The sequence below is a fragment of the Pipistrellus hanaki genome (assembly GCF_964339955.1).
Source record: "Pipistrellus hanaki genome assembly, chromosome: 6".
Taxonomy (NCBI): domain Eukaryota; kingdom Metazoa; phylum Chordata; class Mammalia; order Chiroptera; family Vespertilionidae; genus Pipistrellus; species Pipistrellus hanaki.
In genome coordinates this window covers 50286757-50303808 of record NC_140508.1, presented here as the reverse complement: position 1 = coordinate 50303808, position 17052 = coordinate 50286757, and the positions used below count along the sequence as shown (strand labels likewise).

At 36.6% G+C, this 17052-nt stretch overlaps 1 protein-coding gene across 3 annotated transcripts in view; it reads left to right on the top strand.

The window, feature by feature from the left end:
- NETO1 (neuropilin and tolloid like 1) overlaps positions 1–16406 on the top strand; it is an 89225-nt gene extending 72819 nt beyond the window's left edge. For all 3 annotated transcript variants that reach the window (XM_084888309.1, XM_084888311.1, XM_084888310.1), the window contains 4 exons: positions 7335–7448; positions 10066–10624; positions 12258–12332; positions 13166–16406. In XM_084888309.1, coding sequence (XP_084744435.1) covers positions 7335–7448; positions 10066–10624; positions 12258–12318 — 734 coding nt within the window. In that variant the 3' untranslated portion in view covers positions 12319–12332; positions 13166–16406. The remainder of the gene's footprint in view (positions 1–7334; positions 7449–10065; positions 10625–12257; positions 12333–13165) is intronic.
- Positions 16407–17052: the final 646 nt, after the last annotated feature.

The following is a 17052-nucleotide window of genomic DNA, read 5'->3' as shown; positions in this document are numbered from 1 at the left end:
TAAATTGTTCTTGAGTCGGGGCCGGTTTGGCTCAATGGATAGAGCGTTGGCTTGGGGACTGAAGGGTCCCAGGTTCGATTCCAGTCAAGGGCATGTACCTTGGTTGCAGGCATATTCCCAGTAGGGGGTGTGCAAGAGGCAGCTGATCAATGACTCTCTCTCATTGATGTTTCTAACTCTCTATCTCTCTCCCTTCCTCTCTGTACAAAAATCAATAAAATATATTTTTTTAAAAATTGTTCTTAAAACATGAATATATAGTTTAATTATTAAGATGATGGGCTAGATTGATACTTTATGACCTTGAGCTGTTTTTTATTGAATTCCTTAGAAAATTGTGCAGAATTGTCATTGAAATTTTGAGATCAACATTGTCTTAAGTAGAGCAGGGATCTATCAGGGATCCTGTGAACATGAATGAAGGCAGCTTATTCCTTGTAATTTTGGGTGGGATTTTAGGATATTATATACATTGATTTCTTTGATTTTTGACTTTATAGACACTGTTTTTTTCTATCTGTTTCTGAAAATAGGCAGTATGCATTTGTCGTATGGAGATGGGGACAGTTATTCTAAATGGTCAGCCTTTGAACTTGCAGAATCACAGCCCTGAAAGTAGTCCATTTATGCTTGGCTCTAATAGTTATTTCTTACAAGCTCTCCTTGTGGGAATTGGCACATTCAATGATGAAATGAAATACAGCACCTTTAACAGAACATTTCTAAACTAAAGGCTTTCTTAGATGTGTGTTCATCAGTTGTAGGAACAAAACCTGGGCCACATGTCCAAGTCCCAATAATAATCAAAGTCTAGACCCCAAAGAGATACAGCATTCTCCTTATTGAGAGTCTAGTCACGTCTCAATGCATACAATGAATAAATTGTGTAGCTGACCCAAGGTAGACATAATCATAGTATAAAGTGTGCAATAATTCCTTGCACTCCAAATAGTAATGGTTAAATCATGAGGTGGTTCATGCCCTCTGTCAGGAAGGGAATGTTCTCTGTCCATGGAACATAATTTTCACATGAAGGTGTTTCTCTTTTCTTAATATGATATTTTTGCCAGAGTAGGAATATGCAATTTTAGCAGAAATATTTGGAGGGATCTATTGTGATTGCTATTAATTTGAAATTTTTGAATAGAATTTATTGTATTAAAAAAAGGAGATTAAAGTATATCTTCCTCAATAATACTGGATATTTTTACCGATAACCAAGTCACATCAGAACATAGAATTTTAGAGGCAGGTATTGATTTTTAAAAAAAATATGAAGATTATAAAGGAGATGAAATGAAGATGCACAAATCTATTTCTGGCCTCAAATCTGGTCATCATTTCTCAAGTAAAATGTCAATTCTTTTGATTGAATAGCCCGGGGGCCATTTTAACTTTAAAGTAGATGGCAGAGAGAATTTTTCCATTTATTTTGGGAATAACAAGAAAAAGCTTTTATTGTGATGTTATTTCTGCTGGCCACATATGTATTTTCTACATTTGCTTTTTTCTATAGTTAGAACACTACTATTAAAAATGATATTTAGCAGCAAGCTCTACAGAGTTATAATAATGTTAAGCTTTGTTCTCATCTCTGAAGCAACAAAAGTGGTGGGCTCTAGAAAACCTAGAATATCAGAAAGTTTTAATAAATCAAAGACTTAAAAGCTGGTCAGAGTTGAATTTAAGAAATGAAGCAGGGGCACGTGCCTATTCTCCTGGGCTGCCTTTCCACACAGTGTTGTGACCATTTCATTCTGATTTAAGATCGGGGAAGTAAATAATAAAATGAGTGTGTTCAGGAGATCACATATATGTGTGAGTGTATATGTTCATATGTGAGTGTGTGAGACTGTGTGTTTACACACATACACATGTACACATGTGTGTGAGTTTGTGTGTGCGCACGCATGTGAGGCTGTGCATACACAGCCCAGGACAGAAGGGGATTGTGAACTTTTGACAAACCTCAAGTTAAAGGAGTTAAAAGAGAAGGTTTTGAGGAAAGCAAGAAACAAGGAGAATATGTATGGATAGGAGATTTGGGATGGTGGCTGGGGTACTTTCAGGGAAGCACCTGACCTTAAGCTGTAAGTTTTTTTGTTTAAATAATGACATTATGGTTAAAGAAAAATAGGATCGAGCATCACTTCTATTTCCAGATTTTCCTGATGAAACCTGATGTTTTTTGGCTTTGAACTAATCTACCAATGAAGTATTATTAACCATAAAGCAGAGATATTCCAAAGATTAATATTTCAGAGAAAAACATGACACTTTTATTTCCATTTTGTTTTTACTATTTTCTGAATAATATTTAATAGATTTCTGAGTTTAAAATTCACTAGAGAGAGAGAGAAAAAAATATCTCTGTTAGAATGAGTATTAATGCCTTTAGCATTATAAATTGAAAGCCTTTGAATTACACAATTGAGTTACAATTGGAACAACATTTATAACCATCTGACACAATACTGAAAACTGATGACACATCATGATTAAACCTCTAACATAATAGCATGTTATATGATTATTACATTTTTAAATAAAACTTCCTTTTTGTCATTTTGTGGTTTCTTTTTTTATCTTGTGCTCCTTTACATAATTCATATATGCTCAGAATTCTTTTGTTTAATTCCTTCTAAAGTTTTTACTTTTTAAGAATCTGGGAAAAAATAGATATAAATATTGTTTACCCCAGATGCATTCATGATTTAAGCATCATGATAGAGTGAAATGCTATTTTACCAAAATGTGGTGCATACTGCCACCTCATGGTAAGAATGGGAACATGTGAGGATTAAAAAAAAATAAATCCTGGAATCTGCCTGAGTTACTCTGAAATTTGACTATTGCTTTCTTAGCTGCCATTTTATTACAAGTAAACCTAAACTTCAAGTTTCCTCCATATAAACTTAGGAAATAAAGTTGATGTTTTTAAGAGGCAATATATATTGATATCTGCATACTGAATTTCTAAGTAGAATTCACCCTCTGCAAAATGGTAGAATGCATGCCTTCTCTGCAATAGTAAGAGAGCAAATAAATGATACTGAGGTTCAGATTCCAAGAGTATCATAATTTGTGGTCTATTTGAAAACCATGGCCCTAAAGGTTAATTTCCCACCTGCAAACACACCTGTCAGAGGAATCAGCTCTCTGGGATACTAAGGTGTGCAGCCTAGCCAGCGTCAAACTCTTCTCAGTAATATTTACCAATTAATATTATCTGTTGAGTATTTACTACACACCTAAAATGGTAAGCAATGCAAGAGATTTTTAAAATATAAGTTTATTTACTTATTTATTTATTTAAATTCCTTTTCCCCCACTGACCTCTCCCCAGCAGCTCTCACTCCTCAGCACATGCCCTCACCCCTCTACTGTCTGTCATGCTCATATGCATGTATACAAGTCCTTTGTTTCATCTCTTACCCCCTCACTCCCCACCTTCCCTCATAGGTTGGTTCCCTCATATTTAATGGTTCTCTATCTCTGGATCTATTCTTGTTCATCAGTTTATGTTGTTCATTATATCCCACATATGAGTGAGATCATGTGATTTATCTTTCTCTCACTGGCTTATTTCTCTTAGAATAATGCTCTCCAATTCCATCCAAGCTGTTGCAATTGGTTAATATTCCTTCTTTTTTTTTATAGCAGCATACATAGTATTCCACTGTGTAGCTGTACCATAGTTTTCTAATCCACTCATCTGCTGATGGACACTTAGTCTGTTTCCAAATCTTAGCTACTGTGAATTGTGTTGCTATGAACATAGGGGTGTATATATCCTTTCTAATTGGCATTTCTGTTTTCTTGGGATATATTCCTAGAAGTAGGATTACTAGGTCAAATGGGAGCTCCATTTTTAATTTTCTGAGGAAACTCTACACTGTTCTCCACGGTGGCTGCACCAGTCTGCATTCCCACCAGCAGCACACAAGGGTTCCTTTTTCTCCACATCCTCACCAGCACTTGTCATTTGATGATTTGTTGATGGTAGCCATTCTGACAGGTGTGAGATGGTACCTCATTGTTGCTTTGATTTGCATCTCTCTGATGATTAGTGACTTTGAGCCTTCTGTATGTCCTCTTTTGAAAGTGTCTTATTTAGGTCCTTTGCCCATTTTTTGATTAGATAGTTTATCTTCCTTTTAAGTCATGCCTTTAGCCAAAAAGAACTTGCGGGAAAGATGATAAACATACACTAAGTGTTGAGCTTTTTAAAAAACCATAATAGGATTTAAGCAAAAGATAACTTTCTGTTAGACTGGAATATTTCAGAGCTTCATTGATAGTGCAGTTCAGTTCTGATATGGTTTGGATAGCTGAGTGGGGAAGGGGATTCCGGGGTATAGAGAGGAAGAGAATGGCATGTGATCACTGCCCTAGAGATACCAGGAGTGTGCTGGTAGCCGTGGGAAGTGATGGGAATGATAGAGTGTATCTGACATCCTTGAAAGACCAATGAGAACATACCTTAACTTGGGAGGCAGGAAGGTGCCATTCTATTATTTTTAGCAAAAGATAGAAATGAAACACTCATGATTGAATGTATATCTGGATTTATATGAGAGAAATATTCAGAAATACAAGATGGAGGAAATTCAGATTCCAATTGATTTTATTTCTGATGTCTATGAGACAAATCTGGTTTTTGTTCTAGGAGTGTAAGTTGTTATACATTTGTTTCTTAGCCTTTACAAGATTTTCTTGTTGTATTGTTTGCATAGCCAGTCAATGTATAATAGCAAAGGTAGGGGGAAAAGGTGGGATGGTACCTGGAATTATATTAATTTTCAAGAGCAAGGATGATTGCAGTTTACTGGCACATTTGCATAATCATTTGATGTGAATAAGTAGGTCCTGATGTGATTTATTGAGAGTCCTGGCTTACCTACTACATTTCAGTTTAACCCCCAACCTGTAGTGACTAATACTGGGACACTGATTGGGAGTTTATATGACACTTTCACTGCTATAAAACAGCAGAATATGGAACAAGATTACACTTAGAGAAGTTGGAATTCAAATCTCAGTGCTTTTAAGAGCACACTATTGTATTTCACTCAATTAAAGAATGCAAAGTCACTTTTACATATTAATTTTTATAAACCCATCCTATTTAATGGTAATTATAATAATTTTTCCAACTTATTCTAGAAGGTCAATAAATATGTATGCTCTTCTAAAGGTATTCTTTACTTGGTGGATAACTGTACTTTCAAAACGATTGCAATAGATGTCTTACACAGTTTCACTAAATCATTTTGCAGCCATCCCAATCAATTCACAGAAAACTCCTGGTACACATTTTGACAACACTCATTATCTGCTAAACCGGCCATATCCGTTCTGCAACAGCCATTATTGTGGACTACAGACATTCAATTTTAGCTACTTATGAAAAAGCAGATTTTTGCAATAATATACTGGATCATTAAGTTTTATTGTATGATGCTTACAAACCACTGGCCCAATAAAATTTTAAGCAGAATACTTTTCTAAATGACTACTGAACATTCTCTACACTATAATCCTTTTTTCTTTTTTAAAATGACTATTGCATATCTTTACTCTTTAACCAGGGACCTAAAGTAAGTCAAACAAGGCAGAAGGAAGAAAGAACTCTGTTCTGAGAAGCAGCTGGGGGGGGGGGGGGGGGGAGCAGTGAGGTTGGAGGAAGGGGTGGCTGGCCAGGATCCACTTTGCTGGAGTTGGCCAGATCTTTGCTCTACTGATTTGATTTTCAAGACCTGACTGTATTGTTTTTTAAGAATTCCTCTAAGCATATTAAAATATACTAATTTGCCTTCTGCAAGAATTTTCTGGACCGTTTTGATTAATATAGCAAATACAGTTGACCCTTGAAGAATGTGGGTTATTACTACCCCCTACTCTCCCACTTTTAACTCGCCCAAAACTTAATTGCTATTGAGTAGGAGCCTTATCAACAACATAAACAGTGATTAACACATACTTTGTATATGTGCTATATACTGAATTGTTACGATAAACTAAGCTAGAGAAGTTAAAGCACTATTAAGAAAATCATAAAGAAGAGAAAATACGTTTACAGTACTTATTGAAAAAAGATCTCATGTATACATGAACTTGTGCCTTTCAAACCCATGTGTTCAAAGGTCAATGTTCATTGAAAGATGGTAAGTTTCTAAAATATCTGCACTATATAGTTTGAAGTTGAAAAATTCATTATTGCATGACTGCAGTATATTAGATAATATTGATCATTAATAACGCTTTGCTGATTGATTTCCACTGTAAATTACATGTAGTACTGAATATGTGTTGTATCTAGAATTTTTATAGTGTCTGTTCTTACAAAGATCACAGAAACTGTTATGGAAAAGGTAAACACTGAAATTACATTATATGAGGTATGTGGAATAATTATAAAGGTAAAAACAAGAATTAGCATAAAGCGCTGTCTATATACCATGATTCCTAATGCAATACTATCCTAGAAGCTCATTCTTCTAAATATTCTATTACTATGATAATGAAAGAAATGCACTTTCTAATATTGAAGTCATATCTAACATTTTTACTTTGCTATATTAAAATCTTCACTGTTTATCATATTTATGTCACCAAATTTCCCATATTTATATAAATCTTCTTAGAGCTTCCTCTAGCACCCTGACTTGTGCATTGTAATCTGAGAATCATGGACCATGATACCTAAAGTTACCAGAATGTGTGAAATTAATGCAAAGTAGCTAATTACACCACCATATATCTGTTAAAAGTCGATGAGAATAATATATCCTTTCCTTATGTTGTTTGGAATTAATTTTCCCCTGTTCTGGATTCCATGGCACTCTCTTTTTCATTTGCTTAAATAGTGTTATAGGGTTTTGTCTAATATGTAACGTTTTTCATTAGTAATTTGTAAGCATGTACTTTTCAAACTTATTTCAGTATTTCCATTGAGTCTTTTTGCTCAGTATAGCTAAGTTTACACAAATATAATGTAAAGCATAACTCAGCCACTTTAGATTTGCTAAATGAGTGCACCAAGTTAAAAAAAAAAAAAAAAAAACAACTGTATGGATAATGGACTTCATTTTATGATGGAAAATCTCTATGCCTGTTTTATAAGCTGGACACCTCTAGAGGGACACCAGCTCAGTTAGTAACTCAAGAAATAATTACCCTTTGGCAACATTTCTGAGAATAAAAGTTCAGATCCTCTATCTCAAGTTGAGGGTGAATCATCACTGTTATCTTTCTGCTTTTAGATTTGCATTGGGAGTGATTTACTACCAAGCCTCAGTTCTATTTCTTCATCGCTCTCTTCTTGCTTTCAGCTCCCTGCGAAGGCAACATGTTCTTCTGCCACAGTAACATGTGTATCAACAACACCCTGGTGTGCAACGGGCTCCAGAACTGTGTGTATCCGTGGGATGAAAACCACTGCAAAGGTAATGAGCTTCAGACTCCCCCATCTGAGTGGGAAGGATACAATGCCAGTGTTCTATGGATCAGACCGTCACAAAGACAGAGTGTAGAGAGGCTCTTATGAACTTCGGGTGTCTTATCATCCATTGGGAAGTCTTGTTCTTTGCCATTTCAGGTGCTGGCACCAGAAGTTTCATTAACACACAGTGGACTCTCCAGAGCCCTTGAACGCTCATGGAGGTATCCTCATATGAGAGCCTGCAAGGACGTGGAAAGGCACTTGGAGCTTAGATGCAGTGTGGGATTTCCTATCAGACCCGGTGCCCTTCATCTGGGTTACACCTGCCATTATTCCAGTTTGTCTTCATTGAGTACATACAGCACACATACTCTAGAGATAAGACTTATTTTTTTAAAATATATTTTATTGATTTTTTTTCTTTTTTTACAGAGAGGAAGAGAGAGGGATAGAGAGTTAGAAACATCGATGAGCTGAAACCGGTTTGGCTCAGTGGTAGAGCGTCGGTCTGCGGACTGAAAGGTCCCAGGTTCGATTCCAGTCAAGGGCATGTACGTTGGTTGGGGGCACATCCCCGGTGGGGGGGGGTGCAAGAGGCAGCTGGTCGATGTTTCTCTCTCATCGACGTTTCTGGCTCTCTATCTCTCTCCCTTCCTCTCTGTAAAAAAAAAAAAAGAAAGAAAAGAAAAAAGAAACATTGATGAGAGAGAATCATTGATCATCTGCCTCTTGCACACTCCCTACTGGGGATGTGCCCACAACCAAGGTACATGCCCTTGACTGGAATCAAACCTGGGACCCTTCAGTCCGCAGGCCGACGCTCTATCCACTGAGCCAAACCGGTTTTGGCAGATAAGGCTTATTGAAGGCATGTTTGAGCATTCAGTTACTTCTGGCCACTTAAACTCAACTCAACTACCTAAACGCTTTTCTTCTATCGCAATGGAAGTAGCTCCCACCCCCTGCTCCCACTCTGGCTGATGCACAAAGGCCCGTTTCTGTAGACAGCATTTCCAATCCTTGGCTTGGTTATAAATTTTGCATGTTTCAGTGAAGTTGAAAGTGCCAGACATCTTTTATACAGATTCAGTAAGAACCAATTTGCAAAGGATAAGCAGGCAGACAACTTTTTCTTACTCAAAGTCCAGTATCGTCTACTACACCACCTTCTCTGGGTAGAAACAGAAATGTTACCACAGCAGCCGTGGTTCCTGTGGTCAATAAGGAAGAGAGACCCAGCATCAAATATCTGAAGGTAGAAGTGGTGATGATCAGTTTTGTGTCCCAGGAACCATTTTGGAATCAATGGGAAATTAAATATTTTGTGAAGACTCTTGATACCATCCTGGTCATTTCCATTGTTTTTGAGATTTCCATTGGCTTTGGCACCTCCACACTCTGATCCAACTAGAATAAGTCTTCAGGGGAAGCTGTGGTCTGACTGTCTCATGGGCAAAATGAAGGGACAGGGACAGTGGCCAGCTGTTTTAGAGTAACATCCCTTTATGGACAGGGCCCTGGTCTCCTCCCCTGGCCTCTCCAGATGGTTCCCTCTGTGAGTGGGGGCCCGGCCTCCTCACCCTCTGCACCTGTGTCTGAGCCTCAGTGCTACCAATGGGCCTGGGAGGAGGAAAGGAGCCCAGACACTAGGACCACCCCTGCCTGAGATGGAGCATGTGCAGTAGCGATGGGGGAGAGAAATGCTGGTGTCTTGCCCTCCTGGGGAGGTGCCGTGGCTCCATTCTGGAAGCTTCCATTCAATAGACCGTCACTGACCTTCAGGAAATTGAGGAGATTTAAAAAAAATAAATAAATCTACCTCCATTCACCATTAGGACAAGTTCCCAGACAATAACTTGTTTGGATTTTAAACATAATTTTTATCAAAGAAGGTTGTTTCATTGGGGAAATGGCCTACAGATGCCTCCATGCCCTCACCCCAGAAATGTCTGTCTTGAAGTTTAATTACTTTTCGGGTTCAGAATACAGTTACTGCTCACACAAATACAGGTGTAGTCATGTTCCCAGAGGTTGAGTTTGGGGGCTTTCTTATATCTCTGAGGGGGGAAAAATGTACTGCTTTTAAAATTAAGATCTCATTCCCAAAGGTCATTCAAATGGTCTCTAAGACCTTTTCCAAACATAAATTTACATTAAGGCAGGGATGTTGGCTATGTTTGAGGCTAGACAATAAGGTCCTTGCAAAAAGTGAACATTTCGATTTATTTATAAATATCACTTTGTGTTACCAGCAAACATTTTTAATTTTTAATTTTTTAAATATATTTTATTGATTTTTTTATAGAGAGGAAGAGAGAGGGATAGAGAGTTAGAAACATCATGAGAGAGAGTCATTGATCAGCTGCCTCTTGCACACACCCCACTGGGGATGTGCCAAAACCAAGGCACATGCCCTTGACCAGAATCGAACCCGAGACCTTTCAGTCCCCAGGCCGACTCCTTATCCACTGAGCCAAACCGGTTTCGGCACATTTTTAATTTTTAAAACTCCATGCTCAGCCCAGTTCATCCTAAAGTTGTCAGTAGATGCTGTGACTGCCGTGCTTATACCCGGTGGGCTGTGTCTGTCTTTATTTGTTTTCACTCTTCTCAACCCACAGAAAAGAGGAAAGCCGGCCTGCTGGACCAGCTGACCAACACCAGTGGGACCGTCATCGGGGTGACGTCCTGCATTGTCATCATCCTCATTATCATTTCCGTCATCGTGCAGATCAAACAGCCTCGTAAAAAATATGTCCAGAGGAAGTCGGACTTTGACCAGACGGTCTTCCAGGAGGTGTTTGAGCCCCCTCACTACGAGTTATGCACTCTCCGAGGGACGGGAGCCACGGCCGACTTTGTCGACTTGGGCGATGACTTTGACACCTACCATAAACTGCGGAGGTCCTCTTCCAAGTGCATCCATGACCATCACTGTGGATCCCAGCTGTCCAGCGCGAAAGGCAGCCGCACCAACCTCAGCACAAGAGACGCGTCCGTGTTGACGGAGATGCCGCCCCAGCCCATCAAACCCCTCGCCCCGCCCACGAACAGGAGGAACATCCTGGTCATGAAACACAACTACTCACAGGATGCTGCGGACGCCTGCGACATCGACGAGATCGAGGAGGTGCCCACCACGAGCCACAGGCTGTCCCGCCACGAGAAAGCCGTCCAGCGGTCAGTATCAGTAGATATTTTATGACAGCTCTCACCTGAGGACTGCAATGCTTCCAGAATATTGAGTTCTGTCTTGTCTTCATTTTTTTCTTTAAAGAAATTTATATATAATGCTTTTATTGATTTCAGGGAGGAAGGGAGAGGGAGATAGAAACATCCATGATGAGAGAGCATCCCTGATCGGCTGCCTCCTGCACACTCCTACTGGGGTGGAGCCCGCAACCCAGGCATGTGCCCTGACTAAGAATCAAACTGTAACCTCCTGGTTCAACCACTGAGCCACCCTAGCGGGGCTGTCTTTATTCTTCAGTTTTCCTTTTTATCAATGATTTAAACCAATGTCTCCATGTTTTCCTCTTTTTCCTTCTCAGTGCCATCCATACTCTTCCAAACCCCCCATATGTGTCCCTGTGCTTGTGAGCACATACTGAACAAAGATATTTCACGTATTTCTACACACATAGCATTTATTTCTACAAAAAATTAGGCTTTAATTTATATTACAAATTTACATTGATAATTTGCTTGCACATTGTCCCAATCAATATTTATATTTTTAATATATGAATGATATTTGGAAATAATTTCCTTACCAAGATGATTAGCCCATCCTGTTGAATAGTTTTAATATAGAAATATCACATTTTTTCAATATAGTGTATTATATTTTTGGTTTAAAAATGAAAATATGATTTTCCACATATTACATAATATTAATATTACAAATTGCATAGAAGACCATGGTATACTAAAATACTTATCTTTTTTAAAAAAACTTTTTAAAAATATACTTTATTGATCTTTTACAGAGAGGGATAGAGAGCTAGAAACATCGATGAGAGAGAAACATTGACCAGCTGCCTCCTGCACACTCCCTACCGGGGATGTGCCCACAACCAATGTACATGCCCTTGACCAGAATCGAACCTGGGATCTTTCAGTCCGCAGGCAGACACTCTATCCACTGAGCCAAACCGGTTTCGGCTAAAATACTAATCTTTATATTTAAATGTAGCAAAGATTAGTAGAAACATTTTTTTAAATATAATTTATTGATTTTTTTTACAGAGAGAAAGAGAGAGGGATAGAGAGTTAGAAACATCGATGAGAGAGAATCATTGATCAGTTGCCTCTTGCACATCTACTGGGGATGTGCCTACAACCAAGGTATATGCCCTTGACTGGAATCGAACCTGGGATCTTTCAGTCCACAGGCCAACGCTCTATCCACTGAGCCAAACCGGTTTCAGCTAGTAGAAACATTTGATTCATTTTTATTTTAATCTAAAGGTAATGTGATCTGTATCGTATCATTAGCCCTAAGATTTATAAAACTTTGGGAAAAAGAAAATTTAAATTTAGGGAAACATATTTTAAATCCCAACTCCCCCTACTTCTGTTTGTTTTTTTTTACTAGTATTTGGTTTGTTTTATAAATGTAAATTCTTTCTCAATTCACCATACATTTTCAAAACCTAAAATATTTTAGTTGATTTAATGTTTTTGCATGCTGAGAGCAAAAATCTATTTTCATAGTTGAATTTTTACGAATGCTTTTAAGTAAATATTTGTGTGTGCATTTATTTTTTGTGCAAATATTACTTTGTTGAATGAAACAGCCGTAACATTCCAGGTTCTGCCTCATTGGGTCTCTAAGCAAACATGAATCTGAATACAACACCACTAGGGTCTAAAAAGAAAATTCAAGGTAAGCAAATGCCCTTGGTTTCTTCTCCTTCTTCGTTGTATTTCATTTTTGTTTTGTTTTGTTGCAACTGTCTTGCAGTTCTTTAGGGAACAGCCATTTTTATTATTTCTTTAAATACATGTTTCATAACATTTCATAGAATGGATTCAATGCTGATGGAAGGATGGTTCTTAGTGCCTGTATCTTTAAAATAAATATTCATATTCTTACCATCAAGCATTGTATTGCAATGTTATTGAAAAGGATGTTTAATTGAGATAAATTTTACATGCTTTAAGGTAAAGATACAAGAATTAGTGACCTCTTTAAAGAAATACCAGAAGAAATCCATGATTTTCATAATTAAAAATTGAATATTGTCTCAATATATTAATACCGAGACAATAATTTGACAATATTTTACTCCAAATTCATACACTAAAAATTTTGTGGTTTTCATACAATTTGTGCACTCATATTTTTGCATGTATATGTAGCTTATGTCATGAAAATTAAATGCAAGTTATATTGAATGCTTCACAATGTAAAATGTTTCATAAATACCAGCTGTCTTTGTGTGTCTCTTATTTGTCATTAAATATCAGAATGGTTTAACTTGTATCACTTGATAGTCTATATCTATATTAGACTAATTTGTTTCCAATAAAATTTGTTGGACAGCTAATCGCTTAAAAAACACTTCAAACCTACCAACTATTCCTAAGATAGGTGATGAAATTCCATGCTCTAGAATCTAGATGACCTTGAGTCTAGATAACCTTAATAAATCGGTGTATAGTATTTGTGTATATTTTTCACTGGGAGAAATTGTCTTAACTGTGTTTCATTTTCAGAGAAGAACTATTTATACAAACATGGGCACTGTGCAAAGAGAATTCTATAGTGAATTATGAAAAGTGGACATATTTCTAAATCCATTCCACTGCCTTTACCCAAACTTAAGAATTACAGACATTTGTTATTTCTTCGGCAAGACATCCCCGCTGCACAATGATGTGTTCATTTCGTAATTTGGTTGCTGGCCACCAAGTGCTCCTTAGTATTTAAATACATTTTGAGATTTACTGGAAACTTGAAGAAGAAATTAGTTCCTGATTCAGACTATTATTCACTTTTACTTTCATTTCCACTTTGTTTCTATGTTGTTTCACGTCTCTTATATAATTGTATATTGTGTGATATGTGAAAAACAAAAACAAAAAACAACAACACAATTTGGGATGAACTTGGTGTTACATGTACGTTGTTTTTATTACATAGACTGCTTGAGAATAGTCGTCCTGAGTGAGTCTGAACATGCGACAGTGAAAATGTGGACCCTGGGATCAGCAGCCAGAGGTTTCTGGACTGAGGATACATGTCTGTTGTATTAGGATTAAATGCAGCCAGAAGTAATGAGTAAAATGACCAGATGGCAATAAAAACAGTCTCATTCTTTGGTTTTTCTTCTGTACCCTTGATTTCCTTACTTTATTTTATATCAAAGGAAAATACCCAGTTTCAGAAATAGTTTTTGAAATCGGCATTTTACCTTCAATAGCAATGTTTTTGCTTCAGCACTTAGCAATATGACTGAATTGACAGACCCCTGCATGTCAGTTCTGGATATTTCGGTAGGAACACTACCCTCTCTCTGAGACACATTGTAAAAAGCATGCGTTCGCCAACCCTGTTGTCTCTCCGCCATGTCTTTGTATCATCTGCTTGCTCCTTGTAACTTTTTATATAAAGATATATAAAAATGTACAATAATTTCCTAACCTGAGTTAAGAGAAATGTTTTCTTCTGTGAGAGTGAAAAAATTGACTTACACACTTTATATCAACTCTTTCTTACTGTAGGCATCAGTATGTCCTTTAGCATTGAGGTTTATCTCCAAAATTTTATGGATAGCATTCTTGTTTTAGAATAGGAAAGTCTTTTATAAATGCTTTCAAGCCACCAGCCATTTTAGGACCCAAATTATACCATTCTGAGTTGTTCTTATACTGAGGCATGCATATGATACCTGAAGTCTTAACTAATTAAGATGTGTTTAAATATAAGTAAAGTAAACTCATATAATATATTTAACTGCTGTTGAAAGATATACACACTATCAAATTTGATTCAATAATTTGGGCACTTTTAAAATATTGAATGTGTATTCCTAGAAAATAAATTTTTAAAAGAGAATTATTATAAATTGGCTTACAAACATTTTCAAAATTGCAAAATTCTATAGAATTCTGTCCTTTAAACACCAAAGGAGTCTAGTGTATCACAATTCACACCTTATAATTCAAGCTGACTTCACAAACCCAATAGATTAATTACTCACATACACCCCCATCAGGAATTTAACTTTATATATGTCATACAAAAAAATGGGGGGAGGAGGGGATTTTAGTGATAGAAAAAATAAATAATTATCATAACTCTGAATAGTCTATATTTTTAAAAATGTCAATTTTCAGAAATAGTCACTCCCATGAATGTGATTAGCTCATGAATAGAAAAAAATTATATTGAGCACAATAAAGATAAGTTTTTATTTTGCTACATATTTTTGTATACATTGCTTATGTTAAAATTTGATTGACTTGACTGGTTTATTTAGTAGCATGGCTATATTTATGCCTTTCATTCAATTTTAATACATTCAGTTATTATTTTTGGAAGTGATTAGCCATATTTTATATTATTTATTTAGACATCATCATAGGGCCCTTTACACTCTGACTCATATATCTACATGCCAAGGCCCTTTAGAACAGCAAACAGGCAGGAAAACAAATTAGGTGAACCCTTTACAATCATCTGTCCATAGACATCCAAATGCCTCCTCCTTCTATAGTTTTTTTTTTTTAAATATACAGAAGTCTTCTGATTTGCTACTTCAATGCAAAAATACATATGCACCAGAAATCCACTGATGGAGATTTAAAACAAACATCCAACTATACCAACTATAATAATAACACTGGATTGCATGTATTTATATAATACACAACAGCTTCATGGGAAAACAAAAGAAGAATAGGCCCCTTTAGGGGTAATTCTAAAAGATTCTTATCAGTGAGCATTGACTAATCAGAAAGGATAATAGTGGTAATGTTGAAGCAGAGTCTTGGAGGCTGCTGCTGTCCTTGGACATCACTCTCCACGCTGGATCTTGTGAGTGGGGGGCTCCATAATACTTGCGAGATGTTGTTTGGATGCCCCACGAACAGGCTCTTTAAAGACCGTATTGAAATATATCCATATGTCAAAAACTCCAATTTACTGACAATATTGGCCAAGGTCACCTGAATACCAGCCTGTGGTTTACACTCAATTGGGAAGACTCAGGTAGGTAAGGAAGGAGTGGTTTTAAGACTTCTGAGATGTTTCAATATGTTTCAAGTCATGTTATTTTAAGAGATAATTATATTTTTGATAAAGTTATTACAAATAATCCTAATTCCATGTTTTCAATAATGTAATTATACATTATGTTAGCTCATTGGAAAATAGCTGTTTTCATTTTATTTCTCTGTTGAATTCACTTTCAAGATCTGGGAGGCATGTCATTATGTGAAATGCCTCTGAGGTCCTGAAGTTAGCTCTTTCTTTCTGTCCAAGTGCTTTTCAATTGCCAAATTCAGGTTGATGTGCTGATTAGGAAATACCTGTATGTATTTTCTGTACCTGATTTTAGCACATGCCATTTTATGCATTATATTGCATAATAGGCATGCAATGTTTGATTTGCCATAACTAACTTTTCTTTGATTAGAAAATCAAAATGTGGCTATATATCTAATTGGAGGTCATGTTTGACTTTTCATGGAGACCAATTCACATTGTGGAGATGCTGTCTTTTCTGTTTCATCTTATTGTTTTTTCTACTAGAATTATTTCAATAGGTCCGACTCCATAAACTGTCTTTCTTGGTGTTTAATAAAGTTAGATCTTGAACATTATATGAATAGTCACCTAAACTGTTTTTTCCCTTAGGAATTTGGATTTTCCTTAAATTAGGTAAGTTTTTAAAGAAGTCTGTGAATGGATTTTCCTAGACTTCAGACTATCATAATAAATTTCAAAACATGATAGTAGTTTCTGTTATCTTTATTAATGCAACTAGAGGCCCGGTGCATAGATTCATGCACATTGAAAGGACATTAATTAGAAGAAATATTTTAATATCACCATGTGCCCTTTCTCTATAATAGAAGTGTCAACCAAATTCACAATAAAAAATGACAGATGGAAACACATGCATGTGATTGGTGCCAGCAAGAGCTTTAAATAGATAGATAGATGGCTAGATAGATAGATAGATAGATAGACAGACTTAATTAGACCTGCTTTCTGATTTAGCTAATCTTTTTCCTGCCCAGTGAAGCACCCCAACTTCTCTTTCAGGTAATTGTTAGCAACACAGCAATAAATATCAACACGAAGCAGATTATTATTGTGGATCACACAGGGAGAGCAAAGGGTAAAATATTTAACTGTAGCAGTGTTTGACTATATTCTGCTCAGTGAGAAAGCCTGAAGTCATTTTCAAGGTCCACTATTTCTTACTAATTTTCAGTTGGGTCAAGTTTCTAAGCTTTCTAAATCTCCATTTTCTGGCTAATGAAAAGAAAATAGGATTCCATCAAGACTCCTATCTACCTACTCCAGGACTTCTGTGAGGATCAAATGAGATGAGGCATGGAAAAATGCTTCACAGGCATTTGGTTAAAGTGTG